The sequence below is a fragment of the Sinocyclocheilus grahami genome, unplaced genomic scaffold (assembly GCF_001515645.1).
Source record: "Sinocyclocheilus grahami isolate Dianchi unplaced genomic scaffold, SAMN03320097.WGS_v1.1 scaffold419.1, whole genome shotgun sequence".
Classification (NCBI taxonomy): domain Eukaryota; kingdom Metazoa; phylum Chordata; class Actinopteri; order Cypriniformes; family Cyprinidae; genus Sinocyclocheilus; species Sinocyclocheilus grahami.
Window position 1 is genome coordinate 2,297,857 of NW_015505598.1, and position 21,139 is coordinate 2,318,995.

Consider the following 21,139-nt stretch of genomic DNA (forward strand, 5'->3'; position numbering starts at 1 on the left):
ACCCAGCATTTTTTAGAGAGTATAGTTAGGTTTAGGAGCAAGGGCATGGTTAGGGTTAGAATTATCGGTCATTTTTTTAATGATAAAAAATAATAATAATAATAATTTGTATAGAGCTTACCATATTAGATCAAAGCAAGCTTTTTACATGTAATTTTCAGTGAACTAGCACCCCTTGGCGGCCCACTGGGGTTAAAACTAGAACCCTCGTTGGAAAACTCCAATTTAGACGAGACAAGAAATAATTGTAATGTAACATTATATATAATAGAGCCCCAGTGCACTGAGATATGAGCCTCACAGTGTCAGAGGTGGAAGGGTTGTGTCACAATGCTCAGCTAGAGCTCAGATCCTGCGCTGCCAGATCTTCTCCTTCATTTCTTCTCGGCGTCTGCGCGTAACTACGCTTCTAAAAGGACTCGCTGGAGTGAATACATCGACGAGTATCCAGTGTGACTCATATGCCGTTCTACCGGAGCGACGGCTTATGGTTACTAGGATGCAGCTTTCTGGAAGACAATGCCTCAGGAAAGTGCAGGCACTCAACTAAAAGAGCTGCATGTTTGGAGCTCACGAGGAATATTTGCGACTGTAATAAACAGTGAACTAATGTTCACAGCCAAAGAGGAAGTACTGTTATTCTGTAACATAGAGGAGATGAGAAAAGTTTTGGAATTGTAATTGACACCGAGTCGCTCCTCAGGTAAGGTGACCAGGCTACTTACTGTGCCACATTCACATTTTAGCTTTTGAATTAGACATTTTTTCTTTCTTGGTATCATGGTAAGTCTTTTAGATGATAAACAGTTTGCATATTTTATTAAAATAACCCATCATTCTCATAAATATTTAATTAGGTATTCATTAAATAGACAAACTTAAAAAAATATATATATTTGAAGACTGGAGCCTGTACTGGATGACAACTATGATAGTGTGAATGAATATTAACATGAATACAACTTAGGCTTAATAATGACAAACATGTGCTTTAATATGATATTTTAAGCTTTGGAAATATATAAAGGCCTACATTTATTTCTAATTTTTATTATTAGTACACTCTAAAAAATGCTGGGTTAAACACAACCCAGTGCTGGGTAAAATAGGGACAAACCCAGCAATTGGGTTGTTTTGCTGGGTTACGGCTGGTAGCATTTTTTAGAGTGTAATTGATTATATTAACTTAATGTCAATGTTAATTGCATTAGCTGTACAGAATGGTTTGTCAGATACCTGACATACTTAACTGACTTCTTTAAATGAAGACAACTGAGTATATAGGCAAGTTAACAAAAATAAATAAATAAATAAACACTATGCATGCAAACGTATGTGGATGCTCCTCTCTAATTTATCTTTAGTTTAGCTTAGCTTTAGTTTCCGGGAATTTCTGTGAAAATGGTTACACTTTATTTTGATATTTTGCGACTTTGCAGCTCAATGCCAACTAGCAGTCATTAGTGTATTAGTGTCTGCTTAATATCTTATATCACTTTATTTTCATCTTCCCCCAACAAGAGATTCTACTGACTAACTTTGCAAGTGCATGTCAAATTATTCTACTAACCTATCAGTCAACTAATACTCTAATGAGAGTTAGAGGCAGAGTTACTTACAGTCAACAGAATTTCAGTAGGGGGCCATCAAAATAAAGAGTTACTGTGAAAATAAATCGACACCATTCAGTGACATTCTAGAGAATTTTGTGCTTCCAAGTTTGTGGCAACAGTTTGGAGAGGCTCCTTTTTTTTTTAAAGGTGGGGTAAGTGATTTCTGGTAGCAAATGTTGACATTTGAAATCGCCAAAACAAACACGCCCCTACCCCAAAAGGGTCTCGCCCCTATTTTGATAGCTCCGCCCCACACATACGTATGCAACCCAGACAACGATTAGTTCTGTGAAACAAAGCAAAACCAATGTTACACCGTGTCTACACCGGACGCGTGTGGCACAGCGCGACAAAATACTATAGAACTCATTATAATCAGTGATGCTGTCTACAGCATAGATATATATACATATCTATGGCTTACACTGGATGCGGTGCGGCACGACACGACAAATCCCCGACAGAAAACTGCTGCTGCGTTCTATTCATGACGTATTGACACAAATTTCAAATGATTTTCAACGGTCGCTTTGTCGTGTCCAGTGTACTAGACAGATTTTAGCTGTTGTGGCGCAGACACGGTGTTACTCACCTATCGAGAAGAAACAAAGCAATCTCAGCATCCGATCGCTGGCCTTCCGCTCTTTGAGTTCTCTCCAGCGCTGGAAAGCTGATCCGATATTTACACGGGTCCTACTTCTTGCCTTATTGCCTTAAGCCTTCGTTTGTTCCGCAGACGTTTTCCTCTTTTGTTTTTTTATCCGCCACCTCTATCTATCTTTCTGTCGCTCGGCTCGCTAATGTCCGTCCTGTGCACTGAACGCTCTCTCCTCCACATCATGAGTAGACACGCCCCTTACTGCTGACTGGCTACAAGTTTGTTTTGCTATTCGGGCCGAATCAGTTTTCTAAAGCGTTTTTGAAAAATCGCTTACCCCACCTTTAAGCATGACATTGAATGCCTTGTGCACAGACTGAGGTTCATATAGAAATAACTCCCTATTAATGGCCGTGGATTTTGAAATTAATAGCATGTGTGGAAGTGGTGTTCAGGTGTCTGTACTTTTGGCCATATACCGTAGTGTTTCTTCTTAAACTTTAATTCATATTTTGACCTTTTAGTTGTTCCACACCATACAGTATGACTCTGTGTGTTTGTTTGTTTGCAGTATGTAACTCTTCGTGCTCTCTGGGAGATGGATAAGTATGAGAAACTGGCTAAGATCGGCGAGGGCTCATACGGAGTGGTGTTCAAATGCAGACACAGGGACACCGGTCAGATAGTGGCCATTAAAAAATTTGTTGAGTCTGAGGATGACCCGGTCATCAAGAAGATCGCACTGAGAGAAATCCGCATGCTGAAGGTAGATGGTAGATATGGAGATGTTTGCTTATTGTAAATCCCCCAAACATTTACACGCTTATACATAAACATTTTCGTTTGTATGTATGTAGCAGCTGAAGCATGTGAATCTGGTGAACTTGCTTGAGGTCTTCAGGAGAAAGAGACGTCTTCATCTAGTCTTTGAGTTCTGTGAGCAAACTGTTCTAAATGAACTGGACAAACACCCCAGAGGGTCAGTCACATTTCCTTATTCTTTTTTCTTTTTTTATATATATATACTTTTAATATAAAGAATGGTACTTGACTCACAGCTGTGGCTGCCCAGCATTCTCTCTCTCTTTCCCAGAAGGCCTTTCAATCGTAACCTTAGCTGCTTCTCAAAACAAAGGAACTGGTTGCCAGTGACTACAGGCCCATGGTTAATGCAGCCCCTAGCAATATCCACAGTAGAATATTATTTTAATATAAAAAAAATAAAATAAAAAATTACAGGAAACATCAAAGAAATTCAGTAGTTTTTAGTTTTAAGATATTTCAAGCTTTTCTTGATTTTTCCCCTTCCCTCAAACTTTTCTTTTTCTTTTTTTTTTCTATTAAATTGTACATATTATTGAATATTTTATACTGTTGTAGTATTTGTTATATTGAATTAAAATATAAATATTTCTAAAGCTCCTTTTTTTTTGCAGTGTCTATTACAACAGAATAATGATTTTAAAATATAATTTGAGGGGTAATTTCTCAGCCAAAACTTATGAAATTATTTGTGATTCATTCGATTAATCGACACATCATGTAATTAGAATAAAAATTAAATAAAAAAATTTAATCACTCAACAGCCCTAACTTTATGTGACCCTGAACCACAAAACCAGTCTTAAGTGTCAATTTTTCAAAATTGAGATTTTTTTTTACATTAATTTGATCGAGATACAACTATTTGAAAATCTGGAATTTGAGGGTGCAAAAAAATCTAAATATTGAAAAAAAAAAAAAATCACCTTTAAATTTATGCAAATTAAGTTCTTAGCAATGCATATTACTAATCAGAAAATTAAGTTTTAATATATTTACAGTAGGACATTTACTAAATATCTTCATGGAACATGATCTTTACTTAATATCCTAATGATTTTTGGCATAAATGAAAAATCTATAATTTTGACCCATACAATGTATTGTTGGCTATTGCTACAAATATCCCCCAGCGACTTAACACTGCTTTTGTGCTCCAGGCTCACAAATTATGTTTATACTGTTATCTCTAAATCAAAATCATCTCAAAAATGTTTGCCTCTGTAATCTTCCATTCAAAAGTAATACTCGTCTCACCCTAGAAACAACTTTCTTTTCAGCTGACTTCACCAATCGCTCTTTCTTTGCAACCCCCTCCTCTCCTACGACCTGGAATGCACACTTTTCACAATGCAGTCTTCTTGATTCTTTAATGTTATATCATGCTGACTTCTATAGACTGTATCTAGCTGTTGTTTTTCCAAGCTCCTAAACTGGTCAGACCACAAAGGCTGTGGCTGCCCAGCATTCTCTCTCTCTTTCCCAGAAGGCCTTTCAATCGTAACCTTAGCTGCTTCTCAAAACAAAGGAACGGGTTGCCAGTGACTACAGGCTCATGGTTACTGCAGATATACGGGAGCTGCACTGATATTTAGAGAACTGTTGGTAGATCCTGCCAGCTATGCCAAAAATCTGTAGTTAGCAGAATCTATGAGGCTTGATATGAACATTTGTCCTTTTTTCTCTTTAGGGTTCCTGAGGCACAACTCAAGAGTATTGTGTGGCAAACTCTACAGGCCGTGAACTTCTGTCACAAACACAATGTCAGTATGTCCATCCTCTCTTTTCCTGTCTACCAGTGTGTGTCACTTATGAATGCTACAGACAACTGTGAAAAGTCACACTATTGAAGAACCTCATTTCTGGAATAAGGAGACAACTAACAATAAAAAATATCTTGGAATAAGAAATTTGCTAATCTCATGACATACAGCAGGCTCTCAGTTCGCATTAGTGGTGAGGATTTTTCAGTGTATTTTTGTGAGTAATGAAGGAGTCACTGAGTTACATGTAACCTCATAATGTGAATATTATGACATTTATATTGCAATTAAAAGTTAGCAATATTTTGATCAAAATGATGCAATTAAGCTCATAATCTCAGTAACCATAATTGTAATAAAACATGTGGCGTATGCCGATTTCAATAAACAGACATATAAACATTTTAATCGCATGTATTCCACCAAGTGCACCAAATACAAAAAAAATGAACTTCATTAAAATTTCTGAAGTTTTCCCTCCACTTGAATCACTGAAATCTATCAACAACTTGCTGCCACCAATCTCTGCTCGTCATCAATGGAAGCAGAAGTCAAATTTTGATATTCATTTGATATTCATTTGATACGCATTGCCGTCACATTTTGATATTTATTATGGTGCAGCATAACCATTCAATAGATCCATAGAAATGTGTTTTGCATTTGACGTACTGAAACAGTGGCCAGTAACGTACTCTATGCTAGTTCATCATTAGTTTTGAACACTGGGGTTTGTGGACAGTGGCGGTAAAAATAACCACAAAACGTGAGATGCGGGGCAGTGGGAATGGGAAACATGCAAGGTCTAGAGACATGTTTTTTTTTTAAAAAGTCAAACTTCTTTTAACTTGAGCATAACGCTGGATTATCAATGGAAAATAGCGCAGTGGAATGGAAAAATGCATTCTATGTGAATGGCCCTTTACATTTGATGAAGAGCGTACTAAGTATGGGTATGTGCAATATAATGCAATCCAAACAACCTACAACTGCCATCTTGGCATTGTCAGTTGTGCCACTTTCGTGCATTTACAAGTCCTCTCCTGTTGCCTCATGGGAAAGTGAAGTGTCCATTGAACGCACACTTCAGAATCTCAGTGGAAGTAGTAGGTCATCTGGGTATTATTTGGCTATAATTTATGAATACTGCAAATTTGGACTCTTATTGAGCTGTTTTGGTGCTACATTCTTGCTAGATCATTTCTATTACCTGTGTTAAGATGATTTTTTTGTTTTTTAGAAAGAAGATGTCTTTAAAAAATCCCTGCCTTATTATAGTGGGAGTTTTGTGTATGTATCTCTGACAGTGTCAGTCTTTGTGTGTGTATACCAGTGTATCCATCGGGACGTCAAACCGGAGAACATTCTTCTGACTAAGACCGGTGTGATCAAACTATGTGATTTTGGCTTTGCTCGCATCCTCAGTAAGTGTCTTTGCCCCACTCACTCACTCTCTAGCCATTTATGTGCATTTAGCATCTTCACTTCATTAATGACTTATTTATACTTCCTACCTATATCAGCTGTCATGCGTCCTGAGCTCACTTTCAGGGCAGCGTGAAGCCTCACAGGTGCAATCAGCCAATCGGGATCTGCTTACATGCATCCTCCTTGGGTTTCAGCATATTGTTACTATAGGCTAACACAAGGTCTATCCATCAGCATGTTGTAATCCTTTCTGTATGATGTACATGTAATTCTGAATCTACAGTATGTGTGCGTAGCTACTTATCCATGTTTTGGGGACACATTTGTATCCAGAAATTAGCTCTCGCAAAACCTCCTTTTGAGGATGTCCTCATTTGTAAAAATGGTGTAAAGTAAACAAAGTTGCAAAAATGCAGAAAGGTTTCTGTCAGGGTTAGGATATAGTATTTATAACTAGCTGCATATAAAAACAAAAAGTCTATGGAAGGTCCTCATTTAGATTTAGCTGTAAAAACGTGTGTTTTTGTGTGTGTGTGTGCTTGAAACAGCTGGTCCAGGTGATGATTATACTGATTATGTGGCAACACGATGGTACCGGGCCCCAGAGCTCTTGGTCGGAGATACTCAGTACGGTCCCCCAGTGGATGTGTGGGCCCTCGGTTGTGTCTTTGCCGAACTACTTTCTGGAAATCCTCTTTGGCCGGGACGTTCTGACGTGGATCAGCTGCACCTCATACGACAAACATTGGGTACTAAATGTAAAAGAAAGGAAGAAGTTTGAATGTTGAAGGTTACATACAAAAGGGTCCAAAAGTCTGAGACCGCTTAAAACGTGGAATTTAAAATCCAATTGAAATCTAGTAATTAACAAAAGAAATAATTAAAGCAAATATATTTCAAAAGATTTGAATAATTAGGAACCGTCCTGTTTACATATGTTATCATCTAATTGGTGGAAGCCCATTTCTGCCACAGAATTTAACAAATAAATAAGGTAATTGCGACTTTTTATATAAGGGGGAAAAAATACTATTTTCATTCAAGTTTATTTCTCGGAATTATGACATCATAATGCAATTGTGACTTTATATTTGAGAAACAATTATCAGAACAGCAAGTTTATATCACAAATTTCTTCGAAAAAAGTCAGAATTGTGAAAAGTAAACTCGCAATTGTGAGAAAAGAAGTCAGGATTGTGAGATAAAAAGTCACAATTACTTTTCAGTGGCAGAAAAAAGCTTCCATAGTCAGCAGTTGTAGCCACTACAATTTATTTCTGCCATTTGACTGTGATATATTGTAAAGATTTAATCATAATTGAATCAAATGGCAGATAATTATTATCCATTGAACTTCACCACTTTAATTAAGAGCATATTTCATTTCAGTTGTATGACAAAATTTTGGTCTAAATCTCATAAAAAAAACAGCTATACACTGACTCTTGACCTCTGAACTTTGACCCCGATAGGTGACTTGATCCCACGGCATCAGCAGGTGTTCCGCTCCAATGTCTTCTTTAGTGGAGTCAGCATCCCTGAGCCTGATATCATGGTAGCACAAATTCTCACAAAAGTACACAGCTACTTGTAAAAAACATCAGTTTGGAATGTAACTGAATTTGATTTTATTGTTGTAGGAGCCACTAGAGAAGAGGTTCCATGGTGTTTCTCCTCATGCTATTACTGTGATGAAGGTGAGATGTCGATACAGGATATTATATACAGGGCCGCTGATGGCCAAATGGGTGCCCTAATCAGAATTGTATTGTTGTGCCCCCTCCCTCAAATATTATCGGAAAAAAACCCCACCTAGTATAGGGGTCAAAATAGAACTTTAAGAAAATATAAAAGTAAATAAATTGTAATTAAATTGTATTATTTATAAATTACAATTGTAGCTATAGACAGTGACCTATGGCTATGATTTTATTAATACAGTTTGATATTATTGTCTCAAGCATTCAGAAATCACACTATAAAACCATGGTTAATATTTGTAAGGGTTGTGATGTCCACGTGTTTTTGTTGAAGAAATTATAGAGACCGGTAGCATTTCTATTGCAAAAAAGGTGGCCAAAAATTAAAGTGGATATTTAAATTTTGCAGGCATTTGTAATAATATGTAATACATTTTGTATTACATTATGTATTTTAACAGTGTTATTCAATGAAACCGTATGCTTATTATTAATTAACCAATCATTATTGCCTCATTGTTTTTATATAATGCTTTTTAAGTCATGGAAACTATTAAGGCAGATGCGTTGGTGATGGTGAAAATCTTACCTACATTAAAACACGTTATTAATGTCAACAGCCAAACATGTTTCAAAGGATTATAAACATAAGTTACCTGAAAGAGATGCACGGGCTTCATCTTGGTTTTTTTTATTTTCTTTTTCTTTTCTCTACACCGGACTGATGATGTTCATATTTACTTTTTATATATGTATAACTTAATTTTAATATAGGACAAAAGTTTATTACTTTATTTACTGATTATATAACTCTCCCATGCCACATGCCACAGACAGACGCCAGTGATAATCTTCACATCTAGATTTAAACATGGTGTTCTCACAATGCTGTCAAACAAGTAGAGCATGGCACTAGCAACGTCTATATCAGGAAATCGATTTCCAAGAAATTTATGAACTGATAAAATGCATACCTTCAGCCATGTCTATATAGCAACCAGACACGATTTCATTGAGATATACAAAAAAAGGTACAATTTTTAAATCAGTAAGCCTTTTGGAGATCACAGATTTCTTTACAAATGGATTATATTAAACTCTGTTAAGCTAAAAATGATTTATATGCGTTTTCATTTCAAGTTAATATATTGAACTGTTTACACAGATTTCTTAATTATCCTGTGGCTCCTTCTGGTGGACAACATCAGTATTCATACAAATGGCTTTGATATAAATTATATAAATGGCTGATATAAATGGCAGATTTTTTAGAAGTCCCCCAGGCATCAGAATTAGTTATATTTGGCATGTTTCGACATTGCATTCACAACAAGAAGTAATTATGGGCCACATGCACAAAAATATTTGCTAATATCAATACACTGATTAAACAAATCAAAAATCTTTTGAAAAAAAAAAAAAAGTTCTCAGGGGCATCTCGGGTTGGTGGATACCCAATTTTGTGCAAATCAGACAAATTACAGAGGATAAGTAGGATTTTTAAATAACTCAAAATGTCGGAAACTTTTGACTTTGCATTTGGCAGAAATAGGTCAATTCATGAAAATATGTGATGCCATAAAACTAATTATCTTTTCAATGCTTGGATATACATTTATTTTTGCCTGCATGGTGTAGAATCACTTCGTGCAAAGTCTGGTGAAGATTGGGTTAGGTTAGGAAACCGTCCTAACCTTCCCAGCCCGTCCCCCCCGTTACGGCACCCCTGACTATGGTTCCTGAAATATGAACTGAAAAGCAAATTACTTTATCATAGCACCACGTAGTGGCATGGATGTTTGTGGGTGGGCCTGAGTAGTGGAATTTCTGACCTTCCCACAAGTTTGTTGTCTCTAGTAGAGGTGTATAGTAACGACTTGCAAATCTTTACCCGAGGGGGGCTTTACACAAGTGCTGGTGTTTTCGGACTCCAGTTAAATATATGGCTGATCAAAGCTTGAGTAAATACAGCTGTACTCTACTTTATAATTAGAAAACCGAAAACCTGGAGCATGTGAATAGTTCAAATCAAAACTACAGCAGGACAGTTCGACACTGAAATGAATAGTTCACCCAAAATTGAAAATTCTGTCATCAATTACTCACTCTCATGTCGTTCCAAACCCGTAAGACCTTCGGAACACAAATTAAGAAATTTTTTCATGAAATTCGAGAGCTCTCTGACCCTCCCATAGACAGCAAGGATATTACCACGATCAAGGCACAGAAACGTAGCAAGAACATCAGTAAAATATTCCATGTGGCAATGGGTTCAACCGTAATTTTACAAAGCTACGAGAATACTTTTTGTGCTCAAAGAAAACAAAAATAACGTCTCAGGTTACGCATGTAACCATGGTTCCCCGAGAAGGGGAACGAGACGCTGCGTCCCCTAGAGGGCGCTTTTGGGGAATGTCTTTGGCATGACCAGTGTCTGAAGCATGAGTCTAAACACGACAATGAACTTGACATTGGCAGGCGGCAGCCTATGACGTCACGACAGGTGTGACTGAGAGTATAAAAGGGCACCTGTAAAAGGCGTCATCCACTTCTTGCCTGAAGGAGACGTGCAGGAATTCCTGAAGAGTGGCAAAGGGACGCATCATGTCGGAACCATGGTTACATGCGTAACCTGAGACGGTCCCTTTCGAATGGGAACTCCATGCTGCGTCCCCTAGAGGGCGCTTTTGATGAACGGAATACCCATGCCACCATGCTGAAGGGATGAGTGCCTAAATGGCTGAACCAAGTCAAAGACTCAGAGGAGTCCTCACCCCTGTACCAGCAGCACCATAGACCGAAGCTTCTCAAGAACGGAGGCCTTCACAGGAAAAAGGAAGTCTTAACTATGCTCTTATTGAGGCCAGCATCCAAGAAAGCTCACAGAGAGCCTAGCAATCAGAGCCAACTGGCCCGTGAAGCTCTACAGAGTGGAGGCCTAAATACAACATGCCTGGCAACACTCGATTCTACCTAGCCAATACCTAGCCAAGCTTTAGGAGCAGAGGCCTCAGCATGACGACTTTCTAAAACGAGAGGAGGCCTAACTACGCCCCACGCTAAAGACTGACAAAGGAGGAGGCTGTAAGGAGGCTGACAAAAAGCCTACAACTCTAGAGCCCTACAGGGGCCTCAAATATAGACTCTAGCCCGGCTCTCTCCAACAGCTTATCAGCATTCTTGGCCCGAGTCCGACCCGAGCCCGTCTTTTTTTCCCTTCTCTCAAAACAGCTTGTACTACTGTTTTAGCAATTAAATTAGTTCAGTTTTGTATGTAATGGCAAAGTGACAACCAAGCAGCCAGCGGCAGACATGTGAGTTGATCATAGCCTATATTTGATCAATTTAGCCTTCTCAAATCATCATGACTCGCCTAAGTAAAATCTATAGATATAAAACAGTTCAAGCATATATCACAATTTTAGTTTAAATGTTTAACCTAGATAAATGTGCGCTATTAGGCGCATGTCCAATCATTTGTGCGGAGAGTGGAAGCTAAAGCGTGCTTTGCAGGACAAGGAGTCGCCAGCGCGATCACTAATAACAGTGGAAACAACTTAAAATACACCGTCATTTTTGCTCATAAAGGTAAGAATAATACATAATTCGAAACTGTAAAGGTCTATATTTGTAAAGGGTCATATTTATTTGTGTGCACCCACAATATCAACAAAACTTTGTGCTTTTGTAAAACAAAGAAAACAAACAGGATGCGCTTTGCCGTCACAAATGAACCGAAACTCAGCGAATACATGCCACACAGACATGATAATATATATATTTATAGAAAGCTTTAAATTCTCTACTTTAACGAAATAATTCAAATCGAAAACAAAAACTCTTTCATTAATCCTTAAAGATGCATTTCTCTCTAAAGGCGCATCCAATGAGGAGATGGCGAGTCACGATCGTCAACATCTTTGCGACACTTACTCAGAATACACTAGTTTATTAATAAATAATTCAAATCTCCTTAGTATTTTCCCCTGACACATTCATAAATGTTAATTACTTTTCCATTTCGAAAGGGAACTATTTTATTCAAAAATTCTTCTCCTCGTCATCCCATCTCCTGCGACACCATTGCGGACCGTGTAACACGACACATGTGCTCGCTTCCGCTTCATGTAAATGCCGCATACGCATGGTTCTACTGCTTACGTTGAACATGCACATGCGTCGTTTACGTGAAGCGGAAGCAAGCACATACGTCGTGATCTTATGTCCACAATGGCGGCATGCCACAGGAGACAGGATGAGGAGAAGAATTGTTGAAGAAAGTCTTTTTTTTTCTTTGCGCACAAAAAGTATTCTCGTAGCTTCATAAAATTACAGTTGAACCCCTGATGTCACATGGACTATTTTACTGATGTCTTTGCTACGTTTCTGTGCCTTGATTGTGGTAGGACCCTTGCTGTCTATGAGTAGAGGGTCAGAGAGCTCTCAGATTTCATCAAAAATATCTTAATTTGTGTTCCGAAGTTGAACGAAGGCCTCACGGGTTTGGAACAACATGAGGGTGAGTAATTAATGACAGAATTTTCATTTTTGGGTTAACTATCCCTTTAAGCACAATAGACATAACAAGCAATGCAAAAAAATTAAATAAATAAATAACTGTCTGACTAATCACTTCTGTTAGTCAGTGGAAAAGCAAGATCTCCAGGAACACAATTGGGGACCCCTGTGATTTAACATTATTACCACTGAAGTATGATTGGCTGCTTTTTATGTAAAAATGTATAAGCTTATATGTTAATTTTTTTACTACTAAGTAGTGCTGACAGAGACTTCTCGGGCTCTTTTAGGACATGGTGATGATTGTGTCAAGTTAATAATGTTATGCTAATGTATTTATAAAATACAGCATTTTTAACAAAATTCTAAATGGCCAACATGTTAAGATCTAAAGGATGTATACGTTTCGTTGTTATATATTAAAATAACGTTTTAACAATATGTCAAAACCATCTCTTTATTGAAATAAGATGCTAAATAAAATGCTAAAATAAGTTTTTTAATCTAGAAGATCCATAAAAAGGCCACAGTGCATTGTTTTTATTTGTAGGCTAGTTGTGTAGTAATACAGGTGGATGTCATACATAAGGTCTGAAGAAATGTATGTGTTTGTGTGTGCGTCTCTATAGTCCTGCCTAGTAATGGATCCATCTGGTAGGTTGTCATGTGAAGAGCTTTTAGAGCTGCCATACTTCCAGGAAGATGGGGGAACAGGATGGGGCAGAGAAACTGATCGTCTCCCAAGACGCTATGAGAAAGGCACAAGACGCAGAGCTCCCGCGGTATGAACCTACACTGAAGAAAAATAATAGTAATAGCAAGAAATGGAAAATAAATTCTGAGACTCAAGTTTAAGACACTCACTTAAGTCACACAAATTGACTTGTATTCCAAATTAGTAACAATGCAAGTCTGCAGGTTTAGAAGGAGATTTATTTCCTCACATATGACAAAAACTAAAGAAAAGAAAGTTTAACATGACACCAAATGTTCTTTGAGAATGTGTGGTCATTTGCTCATGCAACTCTTCAACATGATCACAATAAACTGGTTTAATGTTCTAAGGTTTAAAGATGTTGATGATCAGCCAAATACAGCACACAAACTTATATTTGACACATTAAGGGACAGATTTACTTAAAGCTTGCACCAGCACAAACCCTCTTTTAACATTAAAAAAAAGACTGTCAGGACTATTACCAAAGACATGCAGTGAAATTTTCAATAAAAAGGCATAGACATAGTTATTTTTGTGGCTAACCTTATTGCATATGCATGTCCCTTTTAGAAGCAAAATTTAGGGGAAGTATTTAAAAAAAAAAAATAATAATAATAATTGTACAACATGATTTGCAAAGGCTTGCAGTAGTGCTTTTATGGGATCTCTGCCTCATGCTAATTTACCGGTTGCAGAGTAAAGGATCGAAACACAGCAATATAGATATTTACTCAAAAACAAAAACTACCAACAACTGCCAAATACACAACGAGAAGTGACCAGTGAATTGAAGCACACGGAAACATTAGGGATTAATGGAGATAAATAACTAGACACAAGTGTAAAACATCTCCTCCGGGGTGGCAATGGAGGTCTGGTGCGTCGAGGCGGAGCAGGGGCGAAGAGGAGACAAGGGCTTGGTGGTCCAGGGTGAAGGCAGTGGGACTGAGGACCAAGGTGGAAGGAGCCCAAATGGAACCAGAGGGATGGAGTGACAAGGTGCAGCCAGAAGACTGGAAGACCTTGGTGGAGGCAGACGACTGACCAAGGCAGAGCCGGAGGGACGAGGAAGTCCAGTGGATTCCAAGGTCTGATGGACCCTGGTGAAGCTGAGGGAGCATGGGGCCAAGGAAAAGCTGAAGAGTTGGAAGGCCGAGGTGAGTCCAGGGCTCGGCGGCCTGAGGTGGAGCAAGGAGATTATCTTTCCAGGCAAAGCTGGAGTCTGGAAGGTCCGAGGTGAATTCCCATAGGAGGGTTGTTTTTGAGGAGGAGCGGAGGAATTGAAGGGAAACAGCAGAGATGGGGCTGAGGAACTGGCTGAGTTTGAGAGAGAATTCCTCTCCTACTGCGGCAGGCTCAGGCATCGCTGGGCTGGTGGTAATGGTTGGAGTGCTAATTTCTTCCTCACTCTTGCACATGCACAGCAATGTAGGTAGTTATTCCTCAAAACGCAGACCACTAATGAACACAAAAACCTCTAAATACACAATGAGAACAGACCAGTGAACTGAACAAAACACAGGCCTTAAATACACAGGGAAACACTAATCGAGTTAACTAGACACAGGTGCAACACATGAGGGCAAATAAAAAACCATGGCAACTAATGAATAGGAATGAAGGACACATGAACTAAAGTCTGGGACATACTAGACCAGGGATCCTCAAATCTGGCCCACGAGATCCACTTTCCTGCAGAGTTTAGCTCTAACCCTAATCAAACACACCTGAGCAAGCTAATCAATATCTTCAGGATCATTAGAAAATCACAGGTAGGTGAGTTTGATCAGGGTTGGAGCTAAACTCTGCAGCGCATTGGCCCTCCAGGGCAAGATTTGAGGAACCCTGTACTAGACCATTTTTCAAATGTAATTATTTTTAACCGATTTTAAAACTGGTGGAGACCACAGACTTAAGGACAGTTTCAACCGACATTTAACATTATAATCCTCCAAACGCACACAATACACGATTTGGCCTGACCGCGAGACCATACATCTGCAGACTGCACGTTTCCATTTACACTTGGCCACATAAATGAGTAGTCGCAAAATGGATATAAATCCGATCTTCAATTCCCACACTATATTTTAATTTAATGGAGTTTACGTCAACTAAATCAAAAGATAAACGCTGCATTTTATTAATTATCAGCTTATTTCAAGATCAAAGACCGCAGTAGGAGAGCGTGCAGCATCAGCACTGGAAAGATACGTTTGTATTACTACTTTTAATGAAGATGATTGTGTGTTGACCGTCTGCCACTTACTTTCAGTTTAATTCATGGCAGTTTGTGCGACGACTTGCTGAAGAAATGCTCAGCGGCGATGCGTGTTGCATTAGCACAGTAATATAGGACTATAATGTCATAGCCTACATACATTTATTATTTTAACATTTTGGGAGGAGTAAAATTTACATATGTGGTTTCAGCCAGATGCATTTACACTTGTCCAGTTTCGTCTGGACGGCCCAGACCACCTCCTGAAGTGGTTTGAGCGATCAGATTTATATCCATCTCGAATGCGTTTTGGAGGGCATTTACACCTGGTCTTTTCACGATTGGATAGCCATCCGATCAGACAAAACGCATGAAGTGGCCAGGTGTAAACAGCCCCTTAGTAGGTAATCAGTCTAACAAAGAAAACCACGCAAAAGATTCTCAGTCAAACTCAAAAGCCATAATATGCATGAATTAGGGAAACGTTTACTGATGTTACATATAGTTATAAAAACAGTCACCGCACAAGTTAAAAGTGCATATTAAGATTTTAGAACTGCAGCAGAGAAACTGAATTTGAAATTGGGTTTCTAACCTTATTATCAGGACCACAAAAAAAAAAACGTGCTGTGTAAATAAGTTCAGACGGCTCATTTGCATAACGAGATGATTGACAGCTGTTGCACAATTACAATTTTAGATCGACAAACTGTAATGTATAAGATTTCTATTGAAACTGAAAGCATAAATCCAGGCTATCCACTGCCGTTTTCAAAGCACAATCGGTGCGTTCCAAACGGGATATATCACCCTCCGAAGGGCACTTCGGAGCGGAAAAAATCATGGCCGCCATATTGAAGGGTCGTTCCAAACCGAAGTGCTCAAAACTGGCCACTTCAAAAGGGCCCTTCGGAATGAAGGATTTCGAAGGGTACAACTGATGGACACTTCGGGCCCCCATGATCCTTTGCACTGATTCGTTCCATGATGACGGCGCCTCCGTGTGGGCACGGGCTGATGACGCAGAAGGCCACTTCAAGAAACAGTTGTTTGGTCCCAAACACCCTTGAACCCTTAAAAGCTCTCACTCCGGAGGGTAAACCCTTTGAAGGGATTAGGGTGTAACATTTCATTTACTGATGCACTTCACTCTGCAACGCGGCAACCCGCCAAAATAAAAGTTAGCTGATTTTAAGTTTGAAAATTATGAAAATTCAATAAAAAAGTAAATATCAACATCTAATTTTTAAGTTTACTGTAAAATTATTGTGTTTTCATTTTATACTCTCGCTTTAGTTTAAGATCTAATAGTATTATCACACTTTATTATTTTGATTATTATTTTATTTAAAAAAAACTAAAACAAAAGGGCAATAATATTATTATCACTATTATTAATTATTTTATATTTATATTTAATGGGTCACACTGTGTGCAGTGTGAGGACCAAACCAAATCTCCAGGTGCTTTTATGAGAACCAGGCTGAAACATGTATGTGCACCCCTGCTAATTATACATGTTGCTCACTTAACATTAGTTGGTTATTAATTGAGAGAAATTTTGTTTTCCAGCCTCAATACTTCCCCCAGCTGACCAATAGTAACATCTCACCAGCACCTGAAATGAAGAATAAAAACAGACACAAACATGACCATCATCTACCCAACATCTGACCTTGGGACTGGTGCAAAGGTGTTTGGTAGGGCAAATATGTTTTCTGTGGAACGAGTTAATGCATTTATTGCAAGCAACAGAGGATAGCAGAAATGCTTTTAGATAGAAGTACTGACAATGTAATATTACTGAAATATCGCTATTTTAACACAATGTATTCAAACTATTAAAGTTGACAGAGTCCTTGAATCTGATATTCTGCATGTACAGTGGCCGGAAAAAGTATTTTAACACTGAAACTGCACAAAGGTTATATATTATATACACAATTATAAATTTAATGGAGCAAAAAGTTCTAAGTGTATTAAGAGTATTATAAATTAGTGTCAAAAACATCTACTTCATGTCTGTTGAGCAAAATGGTATGTTTGACAGTTGTTTAAAGGCCACTAAACAAAGGCTCAGAAAAGATCTACCATCTTTTGTTTGCGGATTCCACTTGATTGTTATCTAATGCAGTGACATTCAGATGTTAAGTGTGATTTAAGTGTCAAAATGTCTCTAAATGTCTTTTTGCGGCCACTGTATGAAGGCGAGAGATGGAAGGTAAAACTGGACAGAAAGAGTTACGATAAACTTGACAGTATGAATGAAGAATTGTCAGTGTGCTTTAATGTACTGTAAGATAGTATCAGTTCTGTGTGCCATTAAGAAAATAATATATCTGCCCTGTTCTAGTGTTATGGATAAATTAAAGTTTTTTGTTTGTTTGTTTTTCTTGTCAATTTCCTGTTGATTTTCCTTCTAGAAAATGACCTAATCAAACTGTAAAAGGAGTGACAGCACTCCTTATGCCTTTTGTTGTTGTGTCAATTATTAGCGCATCCCATCAAATTTTCATGTGAATTTCTCTTATGCTTAAGCTATTAAGGACATTAGTAGGTTATATGGCGGGCATTCATATTCAAAAATCACTAACGGAACTTTGCAAAGTAAATGACTTAGGATACATTCAATATGGGTTAAATTGTGGCAGTGGTTGTCTGAAAATCAAACATTCAGTCTGGTAAGATTTCCCATCATAAATTATTGATACATTAAAATGATTAATTTGAGCTACATCTTTGTTTTGCATGATACACAATTTTGGTATCACAACAAGTTCCGAACCCCTTACAAAGATAACACAGAAACTTTAAGGACTATTCTCAGATGCTTAGCTTACAGTAACATACAATTCAAATTAAAGTTAAAATATTAACAGATGCAAATAATTTAGGCATAAAAAGATATGACACAGAGGAAAACAAGGCTGCTTCAGCTCTTTCAGTGGGTCAGATATGCATACAGGTTTCCAGTCATTGATATTCCGGTTGAGACAGTGATCCGTAGCCCTCCTGACACTTGGCTTGACTGATCGTCTCCAGCTCTTTTATCAGATTACCGGATTGAGTGACGTATGGTCCACTGTGTTCTGGCACTGCGCTGACCTAAACTCATCAGAGTAATTCCTATAGCTTCATTAGAACTATTACATCATTACTTTCTAGTTCTTGTTTTATTAAATTTCTTGTTGTCTTTGGCAGACATACAGAAGTTAGAAAGAGTTCTCTCCTCCGGACCCTTTACACAATGTGTTTTGTTACACCTGGGAGTCAAAACAGGCATAAATGGATAGTTCACCCAAAAATCATTGCCAATAATTACTCACCTTCATGTCGTTCCAAACTAGTAAGACCTTCGTTCATATTTGGAACACAAATTAAGATATTTATGATAAAATCCGAGAGCTCTCTGACCCTGCATAGACAGCAAGGGTCCTACCATGATCAAGGCTCAGAAACGTAGCAAGGACATCGGTAAAGTAGTCCATGTGACATCAGGAGTTCAACAGTAATTTTACGAAGCTACAAGAATACTTTTTGCGCGCAAAGAAAACAAAAATAACTTTATTCAACAATTCTTCTCCTCCTCACCCCTTATGCTGTGGCGAAACTTTATGCTAAGTATCTATCATTTTGACGATAGTGGTCCTGACAGAAATAACTTTATTCAACAATTCTTCTCCTCCTCACCCCTTATGCTGTGGCACACTGCTATTGTGGACAGAGTATCACGATGCATGCGCTTGCTTCCGCTTCATATATACACGCATGTGTAGTTTACATGAAGCGGAAGCAAGCGCATGCGTCATCATACTGGTGTTAGTGAGGTGGATTTTTTATCAGGTCATATCAGCGATACAGAAAATCACCAAAGAACGCCACGCAAATACCCACTTTGCAGAAGACCACTCGACGAGGGAGACGTTGTGGTAAGAGGAGACGCTCGACAAACAGCTTAGAAGAGGGGAACCCGCCTAAAGACAATCTGATCTTTAACCTAACAGGTCAAGAAATACATCCACAAGAAATAAGTCTTTTGAATAAAGGCCTAAGCTTTGCTCCATCTAAAGCTACAGATCCTTTTGTAGGATCTTAAGATTGAAATGCTTGTACAAAAATGACAGAGTAGATAAACAAAATGTACATAATCATGATGGTAGAGCTAAATTTAAGCCCAAAAGCATGTTCTGTCCATTTGTTTCTAATCCATCTATAGAAATATATTGTAGGTTTCTGGAAAGGGATGTGACTAATTTAATTGAGCAGTCATCATCTTAGAAAATAAAGTCAAATTTGACTCATTCTGAAAATTAAGCTCTTGATCAACTGTGTAGAAACAAAGACACTGTAATCAAACCTGCAGACAAAGGAGCTGGCTTGGTAATCATGCCTCGAACGCTTTACAACCAGGAGGCTTTTCGTCAATAAGAAAATACTATCTTGTTATCAAGCTCTACCATCAGATCCAACCAGTCAGTTCCAAAGGGAGATAAAGACATTTCTTGGTCAATCCAACAGGACGACCTATAGTAGCAGGCAGTATCGGTGCTCCCTAGATGCAGAGTATGCAGTTTGCGTAGGGCACCAACTCCCAGGGGGGCACCATCCCAGTTGCTCAAAAAAAAAAGTTTTATATTAATATCCAAATTAACATATACATAATTAAAAATATAAACAAACACACACATATATATGATAACGCAGTAGGATAAGGGGCGGTGCGAAGATGGCAGGTTGAGCAGACACGTTTCTTTAAAGCTTGTGACAGTTGTAGTAAATCAGCTCAACAGGGAAATATTTATGACTAATTATAACTGGTTATGATTAATAATAAATATTTAGATTATATCTTCGAATTAACTGTAGCAGAATCAATATTACAATTATTTGGTCTGTCCGTCCACCGAGCAGACAATATAATCATTTATCAATTCAAGGAAAGATTATTTTCCTGGCCAAGGAAGAATAACTGTCCTCCTTTATGCAGTGCTAGCAGTAATTTAGCAAATTTAGCAAGGGTTCAAAACATTCATTGACTTTGAATTGTGAGCAGCAAACAGAGACAATCAGTTGTGAATATAAGGGATTTAAAAAATGAAACTATATCTAACATATAACTAAGCAAAACACATATATATATATATATATATATATATATACAGAATGAAACAAAGTAAGGAAAAGAGAGAGAATAGAAAAGAATGGCAGTATTTCACATCACTTAACCACAACCTCTGAAAAATCATCAAAGAATCCAAAAATCACCTTAAAAAGGGACTGAAACTTAAACACGCATCTAAATAATTTGAAGCGGTTACTTGCATTGGTTTCGATTGCTGAAAAAGAGTCCGGATGCGGTAGATAACGGAGCTCTTTTGATGAGTTCGTGAGGAGTCAGCTGGAAGTTTTTACTTCTGGTTCTTCTGAAGAAGAAGTCCACAGCGACTAACGTTACTTGAAAGTAAAAACTGCCGGAAAATAAAACTCAAGAGGAAGGTCTTGAGAGTCCTGAAAGGTGTTGTCTCAAACGAAGAAGAAGTTTTCTGAGCAAAGTTATTCTGGGCTGATCGCTTTTGAGAATTTCTATTCTGTGTGTGCTGGCCAATGAGAGACATGGATTTTGAGCGGGAGAATCGTCTTTGTCTCTTGTTTTATGGCTCATTTGCATGCTTTATGGCCGGTCTGGAACATCCGTAGTTTTAACCCAAAATATCGTGCGAGTCATATGATGCGTTTCACAATCACATACTATACGTCA

The 21,139-nt window shown here is 38.1% G+C and overlaps 1 protein-coding gene across 1 annotated transcript; it reads left to right on the forward strand.

Annotated features, from left to right (window-relative positions):
- The first annotated feature begins 2,790 nt into the window (after positions 1-2,790).
- On the forward strand, positions 2,791-17,084 carry LOC107551271 (cyclin-dependent kinase-like 1). The gene is made up of 9 exons (XM_016232810.1): positions 2,791-2,977; positions 3,069-3,190; positions 4,724-4,796; positions 6,130-6,220; positions 6,773-6,973; positions 7,697-7,779; positions 7,865-7,921; positions 13,072-13,224; positions 16,954-17,084. The coding sequence occupies exons 1-9, from the start codon at positions 2,810-2,812 to the stop codon at positions 17,053-17,055; spliced, it is 1,050 nt and encodes a 349-aa protein (XP_016088296.1). The 5' UTR covers positions 2,791-2,809; the 3' UTR covers positions 17,056-17,084.
- Positions 17,085-21,139: the final 4,055 nt, after the last annotated feature.